Below are 18,383 nucleotides of genomic sequence, written 5' to 3'. Positions count from 1 at the left end.
ACCCAGGCACTCGGAGGGAAAACATCAACCAACAAAGCGGTCAAGACAAATTTGATCTTAGCTTTGCTGTTAATAGCCAAACAAGAAATTGCATAATATTCTGGATTGTAATTTTAATTGAATTAATTTCAGAGGACATCGTAAGGCACTGATGGTGTCATAAAACACTTGTTATAGCTGCTGTTTATCACTCTGATGTAAATTATGCCCAGTGATTGCTCAATGATGCTTTACTTCAGGGACATGATGTTGGGAGAAAAAAAATGTAATTGGCTCCAAAGGGCATATGATGTGTTGGTGCTGTGAGGGAGAAACACAAAAGAGGGTTATTTCCTCTCCAGCTACGTTTTTCTTTTCCTTTTTTTTGTTTTGTTTTGTTTTGTTTTTTTCGCCGGCTGACATCGCCGCACTGTGTCACTTTCTGCTTTTCATGTAGATGGAAGCAAAATTTAAAAAGCGGGGCACATCTACAGTATGTTGGGTTTTGTTTAGAAAAGAGACTTGAGCTTTCTGTGTATACGAAGGAAAAAAAGAAGCCTGCTCCTGCAAAGTAAGTGACACTAGAGTAGAAATCATTATGAAGTATTGAAGATTGTAACGGTCTTGTGTTACCATCAAAGCTGCAAAATCTGATCCTGTGTGATAATATAAAACAAGCATATATAGTTGCAGTCGTTACAGGAATATAATTGTTATTATTATTTCATTTTTTTTATTTTAAAATTTTTATGTTATAAGTGTTTTGTTTTTTTTCTGACGGCATCACAACAACTTTATCATCTTATCCTCATGTGAATGTGCTCAGCCCCTGACTTGGGAGTTGATGTGGTCAGCAGGACAGATGAGTCATGGGGTCTGTGTGAAGCAAGAAATCTGCCCTGGACATCATGGCTCAGCACACTGACAGCTGGTGCACCCTTGTTGTTGTGTGTGTGCATTTGAGGTTGTGTGTTTTGAATTGCCTCTCAAGAGAAAAGCAGCTGCAGACAAATATCAGGGCAAAACTTGGCGTGTTTCTTTTAAAAATGACAAGAATTTTAAAAAAAGAAGAAGAAAAAAGAATCCTGGTTTCTTTACAGGAAAATCTGCAGGAGTCCAAACAGTGGCCTGGCCCCAGGAACTCATCCACCATATTGTAGCAATTAAATCAGTGTCATGGCTGTATGATCAACAAGGGAGACGTTTAGCATCCACTGTTTGTTGTTTGCGCGCGTACAGAATGATCTGGCAATGGGCTCGGATGCATTTCACAATTAACAGCGGCCCAAGCCAATCACACTCAGCGGAATATAATGCAGGGCTGTACGTCTTGATTTGTGCACTGACCCGCAAGAAGTCAGTTAAGTGGCTGATACTCCCTATGTGTGCGAGTGAGCGAGCGCGTGTGTGCGCGTTGACTTTGAAGTATGTTGTGTCGTGACAATAATCTAAGCCAATTTACTACGCATCAGCCCTCCATTATGGGTTTGACATAAAGCGGTGCGTGACTTGAATTCTCTTCCATAAAATGACAATTTGCTTCTCAAAAGAAATTACGTGTTTAACCTCATTAACCTAAAGCACATGCACTAAAACGGAAGGCTAACCGCCCTCCCTTGCACCCCTTGTGACACACTCAAAAACACAAATTGGCAACATCATCAAAAGTTGAGAGTTCGCTCTGAATGTGACCCCTTGCAAATGGGAAGTCAGTGGCGAGTTAACATCGGTAGTTCGTCGAGTCATTTCACAACTTGTCAGCCTTCTCGGGTGGCTTCGGTTTCACTCTGCTTCAACATCATCTGTCCTCTATGAGATGATTAACCTGGCAGGTGCGAGGTGAGTCTCGCCTACTGTTTTAGTGAGCTGTCGTCCTCGGTCTGCAGGGAGTACAGGGGGGTCAGCCCAGCCGGCTAATGGCCGTATTCACAAAGCTGGAATCAGGCCCACTTGAAGAACCGGCCATCATTAGGAACAACACATTTTCAAACAGCCTGACCTGCCGGGCCCACGCTGTTTATTAGCAAAGTTTTTGGCTCTCCTTTAAAGCAATTATATTCTCCATTCAAGATGAACTGTGGCCTAAACATACACTCGCATGCGCAGTCAGTAATGTCAGGCGCTCGAATAGAAAGCTGTCTTTTTTTTTTCCTCTGCAAATGCATGCAATAAGAAAATGTGTTCGGAAAATGAGGAAAACGGGGAAAATGGCAACGTGTCAGCAAGTGATGTATGTCGTTCATTGGACACAGAACATTTAGTTTTCATTAAGAGTTAAACATGTACACGCAACATTAATGGGGTTCAGTGACAGCAGCAGCGCCGCGCCTCACTGTATCTCATCCTGATAAATTAGCAACTCAGCACACAGGGGTACAAGGGAAAGAAAGAGAGACATTAATATAATGGGTAGTGGGGGAGGAACTGACAGATAATGTCTTCATCTGAAGATTGGTATTTATGATGCAATGTAATATTATCCCTGACCCGGGCATCGGCAAGCTGTAAGGATGAACAAAGGCCGGGCGAGGGAGGACGACAGGAGTGGGGGGGCGGAAGAGGTCAGCACGAGTGTTGGCGTTTTCATTGTGTGAGATGTGGACTGCCGTCCTCTCCCTCCGCGCAGGGAGTGATGGAGAAGGTTGTTAATGCCTGGTTTGTCAGCCATATTGGATTCAGGGCAGTAAATTAATATCGCACTCCTTTTAGAGGGGTTTTATTTTGGGATTTACCGGTCTCCCTTGAGTGTCGGTGGTGTAAAGAGGTTATTTCCCTCTTTCTACTCCGTTCTGTGTCCTCTCGCTATCTCTCGCGCAAGGCTAATATGTTTAGAGAGAGCGAGAAAGTGTGTTCATGGAGGAAGGATGTGTGCGCTGCAGGCTCTTTTGTGTCACTCAGCATTTGGATAGCACATTTTTCAGTGAGAAGTCTGCCGTAAATTGTGGCATCATCCGAGCAAGGACAGCTCCGTATCTCCGAGGTGTTTCTCTCCCCCTCCCGCCTCCTTCCTTTACATGTCATTTATATGTCATGTGAGATTTTAAAGGAATAAAAAGACGTCTACTGGATATAGGAAGTGATTTTAAGTTAACAGGCTGTTTAGCTGTCAGTCATCAACCTTCCCTGCCTCGTGCCCTGTCGTGTTTAATGTGGGTAGAGTTAGAGTCCCGGTTGAAGAACCGTATAACACAGTGTGAAGTGGCCTAGTCGTTGAGATGGGGATTTATGGCTGATGGTCCATCAGTGGTGATGTTAAAGGGCTGTGATTAAGAGCTGGAGTAAAGACATGGACTTTGCTATCCCCGCGACCCAGCCAAGAGTACACGAGGCCGATCTCCGTCACTGCCAACTCTGCTCCACGCAGCTCCGTCTCTTTTTTTGCTCTTTGTCCATCTGTCTCTCTCTGTCTTCTTCTGCCTCGTTCGTGTGCATATGTATGAGCTCAAATTCACCAAGGACTCCCAATCCCTGCATTAGATATTTTCTTGCGTTTTCGCTCACCAGTCAAGCAGTCACAACAACGAAGTACGACAAGGTTCAGCTCCTGCTTTCATGACAACTTGAAATACTTTGAAAGCTTTTCTTTTTCACTTTTATTTGACATCTCTCTGAATATCTTTTTCTTCCCCTTCCTCAACTTTATCCTCCAAGGTTCTGAGCACGCTGCCACGGCAACGCTTCCCGCCGCCTTCTCGGACCTGTTACCTCACTTCTTGGTAGAGCCGGAGGACGAGTACATCGTAAAGAACAAGCCGGTGACTCTGACCTGTCGCTCCACCCCGGCCACGCAGATCTACTTCAAGTGCAACGGCGAGTGGGTTCACCAAGATGACCACTTGATTGAACGGACTGTTGACCCAGCAACAGGTACACCAGACACAAAATCTGTGAACCACATAGATAACAAATTTTCACTGAATTTTGCCTCTACTGGGACTCCTTCTGTGCAGTGTTTCAACCCAGATATGAGCCAGTTTTCTTTTCTTTCTTTTTTTTGCATTTTGTCTGCTACAGATGTATGACATGTGCAACTTCATAGAATCATTATGTAAAGTGTTTGTGTGCTGAAACCTGGATTTGCAATTTGCCAGTGATTACTGTGCTCCATCGGGCTCTTGGCTCATCCTCCAGCCTATTTAGCCTGCCAGTCTCATAATAAGCACATTGGTTTCAGTCTCAGAAATCTTCTCGATCACCTTGGAGACCTGTTTGTTTTTCTCTCCGTTGTGCTGCAATCCCCCGCCTCCACCATCAGTGTCATAAACATGTATGACACTGATGTGGTGTGATTCAGCAGCGATCTGCAAAATTCAAACCACTCATTTAAAGCCTGACAACTGATTGGGAATGAGAAACGTGGCCGTGACAGGTTTTTCTGGGGGTGCGTGGTTGGGTGGGGGGGGTAGACGTGCACGCATGCACTTGTGGCTGGCTGTACGTAGCAAAGCCATGTTTGAAAAGCGGATGAAGTGCAACAACTGAGAGATGCATGAAAAGATAGGCACATCAGTCGGCTTCTTCACACAGACACAAAGGGAATTCAGGAAACTCTGAAGAGAAATTTAATCAGAAATATATTAATTCATATGCAAACACTGCCGCTTTGTTTTAAGATGAAGAGCTCACAGTTTTAACATTTTATCCATCTGGGCTACAGGGTTCGGAATTAACATTCAGCACCTCGGCAAATGTAGGCACAAAAAAAAGGCATGCTTATCTAACTTTCAGTGTCTAGATATCAATTCAGCCTGACACTTCGGTAGGTGAGGACGTCTGATCTAGTCTCCAAAATTTTCCCACAACGAGGCTTTGATTGGTGTACGTGCAGGCTTGTCCCTTCCCGTTCTGCTCTTTTCTTTTTTTCTTAATAAAACAAATCTCCTGTTTTTGTTTTCTAATGATCTCTTCTAACATGAGCATCTTTGAGAAATGTTTGGTGATTTTAAACTTCAAATTCTCCCAGGTACACAGCTTGTTTATAGCTCTTCCTGTCATGTCCCACAACCTCGCTGTCACTCACACGCCGTCTGTCGATGGCGGGCTGTTTTGGCTTTTTCTGTTTTTTGTTTTTGGCATCAGGGTCTTTAAATAATGGCAACAAAACAAAAAGTATGAAAAGTTGATTGTAGTTCTTTGCTGAAAATGGGATGGGAAAAAAATGAGCACACAAGGGAGCGCTTGTGGATTTGCATCATTAGGAAGAAATTCTCAGCGAGTCAACAGTGATAAAATTTGATTTCCCTTCTTGTGTTAACAGCTCTGCTCTCACAGTTTGGTACAGTTGTTAATCGGAGTGATACGAATGGAAGTGCTTTAAAAAGGGCTTCTTTTTTTAGTTTCTCAAATAAATGGTCAACATCTACTAGCCACGGGTGAATGCAAACACTTAGCAAGCCGTGACGTGCAGCGGTTTTACTGCTTTTCTGTAAACAAACTTCATAATGTCGCAGCCAATAACTGTCCAATAATCTCCTTTTAAAAACATTATTAATGAAAATGAAAATATCAGAGAAACCTGGCTGCAGATTTCTCTCACGTGTACACTGGTTTCTTTGCAGCTCCTTACCGGCACACGTGCTCGTGACAAAAGAAAGTAGAAAAAGGAAAAGTGTGGCAGCAGTGCAGCTGGCAGAAGGAGAGATAATTAATTAGAATAATTACACGAAAATTGCGACTGAAATTGAAATTAACACAAGCGCTCTAGAAACTTTTAAAGTGGCCTCTAGCTTTTGATCACTTTGAAATTCAGGCTTGTTCAAGCCGTTAACACAAGTGTTACACTCTCTGGTTATCACGTCGTTTGTCGCTATCCTTCCATTCATCCGTCCACCCCCCTAAATGCTTTTCCAGTGAGGTTGACGTGGGCTGGAGTTTAGCCCAGCTGGACAAACAGCCCTATGCGCTCAGACAATCGGCCAATTACAAATCATCAGTTAATTTAACTTGTTATTCTTTAGTAAAGCCACTGGGCCAGCGTCTTTAAACAACATAGTTAAAATAAGTATTCATGTAAGCAATGTTCCTGGTTACCTGTATAACCTTGGGTTTCTCTGTTTAATTTATGGTCTGTCCACACTGCATTTCAGACCGTCTGAAACCCCCGCCTGCCAGCCCTCTCAGACGTCTGATAGGTGATGTCTCTTTAGCTTATTTTAACTCGGTGTCTGACTGGATGGGCTGTCAGAAAATGTGTTATCACTATTTTTACACAATATCTGCTCCTGTTTCTCCCTTCCAATTTATAATGGCTGTTCTTTCCCCCCCCCGTCCACTTTTATAAGAGCTAGAAACACACTTGATCTCCGATCAGTTTGAACAGTGCGTCTTAAGTTGAGAGTGACCTGTTTATTTAAATAGACACGCTGATTGGATGATGTACAATCGCTGATATGCAGCGAGCACCGGGTGACGTTGTGGAGGCTGCTCCTTAACTTTGATCTGCAGGATATGAATAGTTTTGTCAATAGCTAAAAAGAACATGACGTGCCCCATAAACTGCTGACTTTATGGGGAACAACATTACTAATGCGATGTTGCTCTGCCAACGTTTAATGATGATGGACCATTTGCCATGTCGTTATGAGCCGTTATAGTTGGCATTTATTTGTCTATGAAACAAATCCGTCGTGCTGGGTGCCACAGACCCCCCGCAGCAAGCGAGGGGCTCGGTCTTTAGAAACCCTGAGAAGTTCCAAGGCTTCCTCGCAGCTCCGAATATCAGTCTGCAGTCCCGCTGCCTTTGATGAGGGATGTTTCATATGTGGAGCTGTGCAGTTATGAAGGACGCGTGGTTGTCCAGAGGTACGGCTGCTCCAAGGTACCTGCATCGATCTCTCAAACACTTGTGCTGTTTAATGTCAGCACTGCACCGAGGAGTTTACTGATGGCTCCGTCTAATCCCACTTCTTGCAAGAAATGTGTAAGGTGCACACATCCAACAGTGGTAAAGCGTGCGTGTGTGTGTGTGTGTGTGTGTGTGTGTGTGTGTGTGTGTGTGTGTGTGTGTGTGTGGCACAGGCTTGTCAGGTTGTTCTTACCCTGGATGTCACACTCACACTGGACTCTAAACTCGTACCTGTTGCCAAGCAACCAGGACTTCTGTCACACCAGAAGCTGCCCGATATCAACATCCTGCCTTAAGGAGGGAGGAATGAGGAGTTTGGACTGGTATCCAACTTGAAAAAAATTGATTGACAATTTATACCTGGTGGAGCAGGGGGGAAAATCATCTTGTCAAAATAGCACATTTCTTCGAGAGAAATTTTGAACCTTTCTCTGCTTGATTGCAGTTTCTCCTGCCCGTGTTTTGCACCCAGTGCTTTTGCTATTAAGAAGGCCAGAGATGTAAATAGCCACACGATCAGCCAAAAGCTGTCAGAAAGCTCCTGAGATATCAGCCTCGGTTTAAGCTGATTAGCATTCTTGTCAAGGGTCCTCCTTTCTTTTCTTATGCAAATGAAAAGGATGTGCTTAATTGCAACAATAAATTAATAGAAATTGCACGCAAACACATCAAAATCAAGAGTCACTGTTGGAGATGTTGTGCAGATTTATTGCTTATTGTCCTCTATTCAGACGGGATTTTTCTTCCAGTCTTTGATGGATAAGTGGCTGTTCAACAATGAGGCACACATGCAGTTTGAAGTTTTGATTGTGAAAGAAGCAGCAGGCCCGCTGTCGTGGTCTGCACTGTCCGTCGATTTTTCTCCATTCTTTTCTCATGTTTTCGTGCCTCCCTTGTATACTTTGACAGCATGCACGGTGTTGACCACCGATTTGGACTCTTTGATGTATTTATTTATTTTGTTAGCATCAGTGTTGTGTCCTGGTTGCACACGTGTGCACCTGTGTACACACTCAAAAAGCATGCAGGCTTTTAAGGGTCTCCTCTGCAAACGTTTCATATCATTTTATATCACGAGCTGTAATTGAACATTTTAATCAGCTGCCTCTCCAGCGAGTCCTCTTGGACTGCAGCTGGTAGAAGCTGGTTGCTGTGCTGTGCAGGCTTGGTGAGATCTGAGTAGTTTACGTGAAGCAGTTCTTTACCTGCTGGAGATTCTGGTCATAAAGGGAATGGAGGATCAAGCGGCTGAAAATAAGAGTGAGGGGATTGTCCGCTAATATGTCAGTCGTTAAAGATGTCATTCTCTCACATCAGCGGAGAATAAAAATACTGTGTGTGTCTGTGTGACTTTGTGGTCCACAACTCTTCCCGTTATATTTTGAAGGATTACTACATTTCTTACTGCTTTATTGCTTTATAGTTTACCTGCGCTTCATTATTACTGCGCATCCATCTCTGAGCCTTCCCTCCACATTTGCCTCCACACCTTTGATTCTCCATTTGGTAATTATTTTTCCTAGTTTGGTTTTGCCGGCTTTTTCCTGCCTTTGTTTTCTTTCACTGAAGAACCTTTAGTTAATCTCCAGCACTTGCCTGTCTGAAAAACCACCACCAGTGATATTGGTACAGAAATAAATAAAAAGGTAATTAATTAAGCTGTTTGTCAGCGTAAGTGTGAAAAATTTATTATTCATTAACCAAGAAAAACACCTCCACTCCCCCCAAATGTTTCTTTGCCCGTTTGAGTATTTTGGAAAAGGTTTTAATCGACAGTGAAACTTATCAGGGTGAAATTAGAGTTAAACATTAACCTGACTTATTATTGGAGTTTCACTCAGAGCCCTACTGAAACCTTTTTGCAGCATGCTCTGGCTAAGACATGCAGACTTAGCAAGTTAAAGACTTGACTATATATATGACAAATAATAGAGTTATAACACGCTGATAGGCAATAATAGTGTTTGTTATATGGTATCATTAAGTCCATACACATGAGTCAAATCTGAAACAATAACTTCTCAATAGCAACTGAACATTTTAAACTAGCACATTAAACTAGAAGCTAGAAGAGACGGTGCCCGCTTTCTGCAGCAGCGATTTGAACGTGCAGAGATGGGGGAGAGAGAGATAACATTTTCCAAAGTTTGAGCAACTGTGGGAGGTTTGAGGCACGTGGAGCTGCATGCAGAAAGAAGAGATAAGATTGTATTGGACCAAAAACAATTTGCGTAACAGCTCTAAATCTATTAAACTGGAGAGCAATTCTTATTTGTCAAATAGGACGGAGCAACGTGGTTACATTCTGTGCACCAGCATGTAAATTTGACTCAACTTTTTTTTATACCTTTTAAAAATGTTAATGTGTAGACTTCTAATGTTGCAAATCATTAAGTAAGCTATATATTGCAATATTAGACTATAACAAGTTGTGATTTATTGTCATCGCGTGGTGTCATTGTAAGGTATCACTAGATTACGTCATATATTGATACCGCAGACCTATCCTAGTACTACAGACCTGCGTTTGTGGAAAACGGGCAAAGCAGTGAGCACCAGGTTGTGTGACATAAGTTAAGTTGAAGCAGACTGCTTGTTCTGAGCGTGTCTGTTCACCGAAGCACTCAAAGCATTGAAGCAACCTGCCGTTGTCTGCTGTGATTACCGCCGAGTGAACATCAAGGGATTCCCTCAGTCCTAATCGCTTTTGGTCATGCTGTTGTTACTAAAGAATATCAAATGGAAAAACAAAACTGATCAAAGCGAGCCCAAGAAGTGATCGATGAATCCTTCACCTTCACGCAGCCGAACGGAGCAGCAGAAGGAATACGGGATACGTGGCTGTTTCTGACATGAGCTGTTCTGACCCAGCGCACCAGAGGTAATATTCAGCAAACTCCAAACATGTTCGGTCCCAGCGCTCAGACAAACGTCAAAGTAACTGGAAGGGTTTAAATTAATAACTGACCCAAGTCTGACGTGCCGGCGTGTTTCAGTCAGACCGCTCAGTATCCAGGCTCGGGCTGTAGAAAACATGACATGTGGATAACTGTCTATGGGAGACGTGACCTCTGCCCTCATCAGACAGGTCTGTTTATTGAATCTGATTCAGAGCAGGAAAGACAGAAGAAGCGCTCGGCTCGACTGTGTGCTGTTTAGTTACAGTTAGATTTGCTCACGCACCTTTTGTGTTTCATAACACACACACACCTACATGAAGCTGCTTTCAGAAACTCCTTTGAACATGGAAAAGAGAAGAGATGTCACAATTTGTCCTTCCTCTCTTGGTTTCAGTGTCCAGTATCGATCCGTCCTCAAGTCTATCGGTTCTCATTACCTGTCCTCAGTAACTTATCTCAATTGTTATGGCTGTGACTGCTTCCGAAGCCTCGGACAGCTCTGTGTCTTTCCCAGGTCGGCGAGAGGAGACGTCTGGCGAGTCCTAATAAAGACATATCCCCTCCGAACAAATCAATGCTGACAGTGTGTTTGCATAGATTAGGAGATTCTCCCACTCTATGATTTCTCATCAGACGCATGATGAGGAGAAGGGAGATTGGCATTTGAGCGGAGGCTTGTTGTATGGGGCCAGGCTGATTTGATTGTGTTTGCATTTCATCTGCCAGCATTGATGGAAACGATTTTGATCCACGCTCCGCATTGTCACCCAGCAGCAGACCCTCTCAGGTGGAAAATACATGCATTTCACATTCCTATTTCAATAAACCTCTGCAACTGCCTTATAAAGATGGGAGATTATATTTTCTTTGTTGATTGAACCGGATGTCGACAAGGCTCCTGAAAATGAAAAGAGAACATGATGGAGAAAACAGCAAACACTTTCTTTGTACTTTTTGAAATAGTTTATCGTTGAGTCATACGCACGATATTAATAAACTAATATTCTCTTTTTATAACACCGCAAATCATTTAAAAGGCCTTTAGAAAGGGACTATAACCCATCCCTAAGAGGGTTTATCAGCATCCGCTCTTGTCCTCTGTCAATCCTTTGAAGTCTAAATACCGCATATGACGTAGTCGGTAAATCTTTTAAAGCCATCTACCAGTTTTGGAAAATAACTAATAATGTTATGACAATGCAGGGCTAGCCCTGATGTCTGCAAACCTGAGAGGATTCATTTGTATAAAATATGTTGGGGGTTTTTTGTTTGGTTTTTTTGACTCACTCCATTGGATTGTGATGTGATGACATATTTAATTTCTGATCTGAGGGGGAGATAAGCTAGGCTAAGCCTAAATGATCTGTAACCTTTATTTTAATACCTGAATACTTATCTGTGGTATTAAAGCAGCCAGTCGCCTCCCTAACACCAGCTCCCACCCATTCTCCCCCACTCTCCATGTCTGTGTAATACACATTTTCTTTTCTTTATTCCCTCACATCTGTATAGGTCAACATCACGGATGCCTTAGAGGAGACGAGCTCCTTTTACACAAATGGCATTTATTTGAAAGCGGTAACCAGCCCGCTGTCATTTCAGCGTTGTCAAAATTCTGGTGAAATCAGGACAGAGGTGTCCCAGTTGTGCTGGGGCCACACAAAAGTGATTAAACGTGATCTTTAACAGAATATCGAAGAACAGTCCTGTTGCAGTTTAAGCAAAGCCTGATTGGTCCGCGAGCCAGGATCTAATGAACTGAAGGAAATAAGAGAATCAGTGGGGAAGAGGACAATATAGTCCTAAATGAACGAAATGGCCTTGTACCACCTGCTAAGCATCGATCAGTAGCCAAGGGGACTAATTGATAATGCATTATTAGCTGCTTCCCCATAATGGGACTTGTATTTCATCCTGCCCTTGATTGCAGGACGGAGGGGAAAGGATTTGGCAATGAAGCACTGAAAAACAGATGGCAAGGTGAATTGTTCCCGTGACACATCTGCCAGTGTGTTCTATTAGACTTCTCAGGCAGGTCAGCGAGCGCAAGCGCGGACGTGTTTATGTGCAGGGAAGCAGACCTTTCTCAAAGCACAGCAACACAGCACAGAGAGAGAGGGGAGTCAAAGTGGATTTAATTGAAGCCCGTGTTTGTCTGGCCTTGAGACAACTGCAAGTGTGTTTGCAGCAGTCGGAGTAAAGTGTGGCAGGCTGAATTAAAAACCAGCCAGCTGTGCTGATTGATCCCACCAATAAAATCATACAAGAGGCCGCACTCCTTGGCGTCTCCAACTTTGTGTAAGTAGTAGTTGGGGGGGGGGGGGGTTCTTAAGTTTCAAATTTGGTTGGGTCTGTTTCTTTTGAAGTTGGTCTTGACATGTAGGAATAATAAATTTCAAAATTAACTGCAATTAGTGGAACAAAAGTGGGAAAAAAAAGATAATTACCATTTGTCAAACAACAACACCACTGTTCCAATCTCCCACACGCACAGCCTTTGTCCTCCCACCAAAACATATCCCACGTCAGCTCAGCGCCATGCTTTCTCTAAAGTAATTTTGCATTTGTCAGTCTCACAAAAGCTGTGCCCTTGGTGGAAGTTGGAATGCATTCAGCAGTCTTAGTGCTTCGTTCTTTTTAGAGCCGTTAAAGTTATTTATTTATGCCGTCTGGTAAAGATAGACATGTTATCAATACAGTCCTTCAAGCTCGCATTTGTGCGTGGAGTTTTTGTTTTGTTTTGTTTTTTCTTTTAAAAAAAAAGAGAAATCTCTTGTTGTGGCCAGTTCCTCATTTTGAAATGGAAATGCACTGCTGGATATTTTCTCTTGGTCTGGGTGTGTGTGTGTGTTAAGTATTTTAGTTTTGTGAATGCTTAAGAAAAGGCATTTAAAATGCATTTTCAAAGGCTCTCGGTACCTTTGTGGAAAGCAGCTAGGTTCTGAAAGCTACATGGAAATATTGGCTTGGATCCTTCTTAACTACTTCTGAGCTTTTCCTGCCCTAACCAAGACATCTGGATAAAATGTGCTTTGTATGCTGCAGCACATGCATTACCCAGACCACTCGCACTTTCCTTGTGCCAAGCAAATAGAGGCCAAAGTTGCAAATGTGCTTAGATTCCATAATGTACCTCAGAACTGGACAGAGAGGAGCTGGTAAACTCCATCCATGACCCGGTGGTTCGGTGTTCAGCAGTAAACTTTTACATTTATTTATTTACTTTTGCTACTGTAATGTAATTTTATCTCTCAACTTACCTCTGCATCCTTTGGAAAATGAAAAGCGCTAGTGTTATGCTGACAGAGGGAGACAGAGTGGGAGTTTGCGGTGTCAATCAACATCTGCTTTGCTCAGATTCATTTAAAAATAGTGGAGCTGCAGGTGTAGTGAGGGAGCTTGACAGCTAAATAGTCCTCCGAGATTTTTGATAGGCAGAGGAACTCGGTGGCTGGGAAGTTAATGCTTTGTGTGCTTGGCCCCGAGGAGACTTTCACTATAGGTATTTTACACAGTCCTCAAACAAACATCAAGTCGCAGCTTTTCTCCTTTTTAAACTAAAAGCTGCGGGGTGTCCCGGGTATGGGATAGTAGTGCTGTAGTGAAAGGACTGTTTTGTGCAGCGAGGGGAAGAAGAATAGCTTCAATTTTGTCATGAAGTGCTGCGTAAAATATGAGTGGGAGAAGAGAAAGAAAGTGTCACAAATAGGTATTTCAATGGAGGTGGGATGGTGCTTTTACAAGCAAAGACATCTAAATCTGTCTAGTGTGTATTGTGCTTTAAGAATTTATTTACTCTAAAGCATTAAGTAAACCTACAGTGCATCGCCTGTGTACTTTTTATAGAGGCTGTTGGACTTTGGGTCGGGTGGGTGACAGAGTGAAAAACAAGCAGGCAAACGTTTTCTCCCTCGCGTTTCGGGAAATAAAAACTGGAGTCGGCAGTCAGCGTTTTCCTGCCCACGTGTAACACTTCTAGACTCTGTGTTTGCGGTCAGCGTGCTGACCACACGACACGGGGCAAAAAGGGGAATGCTGAAAAAGAGCGTCTGAGGAACCTGAGGAAACCTTTGCATTGAAGCAGGTGTTCAATGAGGCATGCTGACAACAACAGGAGCAGACGTCCCAGTCTGGGAGCCATCAGGAAGCAATCTTGAGGATTTGATGTGATTCAAATGAATAATTCATTTGTGTTGTTTTAGCGTTTTTTCTTTTGAAGATGGTTTTTCTCTTCCTGCGTCTTTCGAGAGATTTCGGAGCGACGTGTATTTAGAGAGCAGTCAAAAGCCAATTACTTTATTATTTAGAGAATTATTTAAATTATTTGTTCATAAATTGGGGGGAGGAAAAAAATGTCTTGCAAGACGGCCCATCGGTTCCTCCTTAACATTTGGTTCGCTTCGGTTGTTTTGTGCATCTGTGCTTCATGTCTGCATATTATCCCAACACCACCTTCATAACATCTGCTACCTCTGGTATTAAACAAGGCTCAGGAGGTCCACTCTGTGTTTTCACCCCAGTTTTTTTTTTTTCTTTTTCAGCGTCAGGTTATTTATAAAGTCCACAATTCTCTTTCTTGCATCCGCAGCATTAATAATTAAAGCAGTCGGTTTCGAACAAAGAAATCAATATTTAAAGGCTCAATCCGTGCTTGGTCTGCAGCGCTTCATCCCCTCATGCGTCGCATTATACTTGATTGTGGACTCAACAACGCGCTTCGTGTTGGAATGAGAGCCTTGTAAGCTCAGCATCATGTGACCGCTGTGGTAGTTGGGGGGGGATTTAAACAGATTACACACTGAGGCTGTGAACAGTTTCCAGGTTTAAGTCGGAGCTTCCATTTCTCTCACTACAGGAAATATATGCTTTTTTTTACCACCTCCCCATTTTTCCCCACAAAAAAGGCCAAAACACCAAGAACTCTTAAAAGTGCATAAAACCTAAATAAATAAAATTTCAAATAGGGTTAGGTGTGGAGCAGACCAGTGGAAGTCTGCTTCTGGTGGTGGACACACTGTAATGCAGCAGAAGGGTTGGTATTTAGGTCTGTACAGCTCTGTACCAGTCCCTGGTTACACCTTTGGTCTGTTTGTCTCTATTTGCCTCCAACCTGAGACAAGAATTGGCCTGAAGTCACACGGCCCATCGTTGTAACCCTATTGACTGATGTATATCTTGATGCATATGATTGTTTTTATTTTTTTGTATTATATTTTATGACTACTGAAGACCCCAATCCAGAACTCATGGATTCGTGGATATAGTGGACGATATGCAGAGAGTTAGTGTGACTGAGATCGAGGCAGGTGATCCGCTGTGACGACCCCTGAAGGAACCGTAAGAAGGCGGCCTTTGGTGGACTTTTGTTTTCTGCATTCTCAGTTCCTTCCCCATGCCTCTTGAGAGAAGGTGAACCCTTACCCCCTGTTGTTTTCATTGCTGTGAGGCTCCCTCATACATCCTATTTCAGCTGCTGTTCTCTGGTGCTCTTGTAACACGGAGAAAGGTTAGTAAGAGTTGAGGCTATTATTTGTACCATACGTCTTGAGGCAAAATTGATTCTGTGACAGTTATGTATATCCAACATGGCACAATGTTGACACTCACTCTCCAGTGTTTTCCCCTGTGCTTCACTCCTGGTTTTCATGCCAGATGTGGTATAATAATAAATGGTTAATGTATCATTTCTTAAGAGCACAGTGCACTCTGGCTTTTGTCTTGACTTAGCTGATTGCTATATGTGAACATTTGGCCAGGACCAGAATTGAGTTTGTGGTTTTAATCAAATGTCATTGCTAAAATATTTACTGTTTCTGAAGGATTGTGTTGCACATTCAGTGCTGTTTTCCCTTCTTTTTTTCCAAATAATTAACCACTTTTAATTACTGAATAAATTACTTGGTATTCACCAGAGGATTTTCCTGCCTGACAGCCTTTTTTTAATGTCACCAAAACTGTCATTATTCAGCTTTTGGCTCCATTACTGGCACAAAGAGAAAGAGAAACAGTCATGTGTAAATTAATAATATGGTTCTGTTTAAATGTCTGATGCCACATCTGTAATATATAATGTGAATTTTAAGTGGAATTGCAACTGTTGTTATTAGGAGTTTTTCCTATAATTCCTGTCAGATTTCTGAGTCCTGAATTTGTCTTTTTTGCCCGAGTATGCAAATCCATCCATTACATCCATGCATTTAGGAATGTAGACATGGGCAAACCGATCAGAATAAGGAAGGAAGGCTATATAGAATGGCTGTTGAGCTACAAAACCATCTCTAGGGCTTAAAAAAAAGAGGAAATATCCATTGAGCAGGGATGAATGCTTCAAGCTGATTGAAGGCAATCAGGCAATTGATGGAAACTGATGCAAAAGGGCACACAACACTTCAAACCTTGAAGCAGATGGGCTACAGCTGCAGAAGACCACACCAGGCCTCACTCCTGTAAGCTAAGAACAGGAAACTGAAGCTACAATTTGTACAGGCTCACCAAAATTAGAAAACAGATTGGAAAATTGGAAAAAGTTGCCTGACCTGGTGAGTACTGATTTCTGATAAATGCTACCAGCTGGAAAGCACATCATGTCACAAAGCTCAAATAATCTCAAACTGGTTTCTTGAACAAAACAATGAGTTCATTGTGCTCAAATGGCCTTGACAGTCACCAGATCTCAATCCAATAGAGTACCTTTGGGATGTGGTGGAACAGTAGAGTCACATCATGGATGTTAAATCAATAAATCTGCAGCAGCTGTGCGATGCTGTCATGTCAATATTGACCAAAGTCTCTGAGGAACGTTTCCAGCACCTTGTTCAATGCCGTGAAGACTTACAGCAGTACTGAAAGCAAAAAGGGGTCCAACCCAGTACTAGGAAGGTGTACTTAATGAAGTGGTTGGTGAGTGTGTGTATAAGCTTTTTATACAGACAGCTCTCCCCTTTGTGTTCTAAAACGTTTGGACTCCCACAGGAGTTTTGCTCACAAACAGGAAACTGTGAAAGACACGACTGACTGTTATCTTCGTCTCTAGTAATTATAGAAAAACTGTGTGTGTAACTTTGTGTCTGTTTCTGATGATCATGAGTGTCAGTAAAATGTGACTTCCACATAGAGATTTTCATTTGCAGTTTTTATAGAACTGTAAATAATATTTATGTTTAATGAAGTTACATTCTGAGTCATTATCTGCAAAAGCTATAAGTTGATATTAATACAAATTATAATCTTAGTAGTTCTTTCAAGGAAAAAAAAAATGTAGAAAGAAATGGAATTGGGTAGAAAGACTTTTAGCCTCTGCGTTCCCCCAGGCTGTTTACTGAACGCTGGATGTTGTGCTCAGTATTTACATTCGCCTACACACCTTCATTGGATTACCAAAAACTCCTGCCTTCTAACTGAAACAACACTGCTGGCCAAAGGCCCAAGAGGGACCAAAAGATCGTCAGGAGGGAGGAGGAAGCCTTAATGTAATTTGTATGGCGCAGAGCACTCAGCAACCAGATGGGAGCTAGGCTGGCTTTACCTGAAGCAGCTTTCCTTATTTACTTCAGTGCCCAAGGCCATGTCAGACAAGGGGGAGAGAAACATGTTAGCCCGAGCAAATTATCACGGCTTTCATGTGGGTAAGCTTCTATCAGATCCTCCCACTCTGCAAAATGTAATGGAAGCAGAAGCAAAGTGCTCAGGGCCTTCACCTCCGACGTGTTCTCATTCGCAGTAGGACAAGGTGTATGTGGGAGATAAAGGAGCAGGTCCCAGTCACTCCCAGCCAGAAGACTGTGGCATCGGGAACATTTTGCTCTTGCCAATCATCGGGGTTAGGATATTGGATGGAGAGTAATTACAAAAAGGGCACTTTGGTAAGGGCACGGTGGTAAATCACAGCACTGCCTCTGTGCAGTGTGTGTGTACACGATTAAGAAAGGTTAGGCAAACTAATTATGGAGGGACAGTGTAAATAGGAAAATCCATTGCTTTGAATTAATGTCCATTTGATGTAATCAGTTCTGGCTTTTGTACGGTAGCTAGCAACCAGATAAAAATGTGAAATACAATAATGGAAACTCGATTTTAATGTCTGGTTTTTGATGTCTTTGCTCGGGTGCAGAGAAGAGCTATTCTGAAGTTTTTGTAAATCAATTCATTATCACGTTCTAAACCCGTGAACACCTGTGCAACTAAAAACAACTTGAGCGTCATTTATTCCGCACTCTGCATTCTTGTGAGAATGTGTGTGCACTTAGCGTAGTGTTGTGTCACTGACGAATATGGCAGTGGAGGTTGGGATTTTTTTTGTTTTTTTTCTTGCATTGTGAAGATTTCGCTCTCCTGGGGAATACAGAGTGTGTACATGATTATTCATTACTGGTGAGCTCAAATCATTTTCACTCAAAAATCTCATCTTCTTCCCATTGTGCTGTGGCCTGCTCTGCAGATTTATTTATTTTTAATGTGAAATTTTGTTTAAAAAGTAATTGGTTTGAATCTAATTAAGTCGTCTCGCCTTAGCATTCCAAGTAATCATTTTTATTGTGTTTGATTACAAGTTAACAATGGAAAAGGACACATGAGGAAGAATTATCTTAAGTGGTGTAATAGTTTTGTAACCAGACAGAATACACAATACTAATAACTGCAGTCTGGTATCATAGTAAGGG

The 18,383-nt window shown here is 42.4% G+C and overlaps 1 protein-coding gene across 4 annotated transcripts in view; it reads left to right on the top strand.

Annotated features, from left to right (window-relative positions):
• unc5a (unc-5 netrin receptor A) overlaps positions 1-18,383 on the top strand; it is a 152,966-nt gene that overhangs the window by 76,213 nt on the left and 58,370 nt on the right. For all 4 annotated transcript variants that reach the window (XM_063491187.1, XM_063491177.1, XM_063491167.1 and 1 more), the window contains exon 2: positions 3,631-3,846. In XM_063491187.1, the coding sequence (XP_063347257.1) occupies positions 3,631-3,846 (216 nt within the window). The remainder of the gene's footprint in view (positions 1-3,630; positions 3,847-18,383) is intronic.

Source organism: Pelmatolapia mariae, linkage group LG2 (assembly GCF_036321145.2).
Source record: "Pelmatolapia mariae isolate MD_Pm_ZW linkage group LG2, Pm_UMD_F_2, whole genome shotgun sequence".
Taxonomy (NCBI): domain Eukaryota; kingdom Metazoa; phylum Chordata; class Actinopteri; order Cichliformes; family Cichlidae; genus Pelmatolapia; species Pelmatolapia mariae.
The sequence above is the reverse complement of the archived record's forward strand: the minus strand, read 5'-3'. Positions and strand labels throughout refer to the sequence as shown.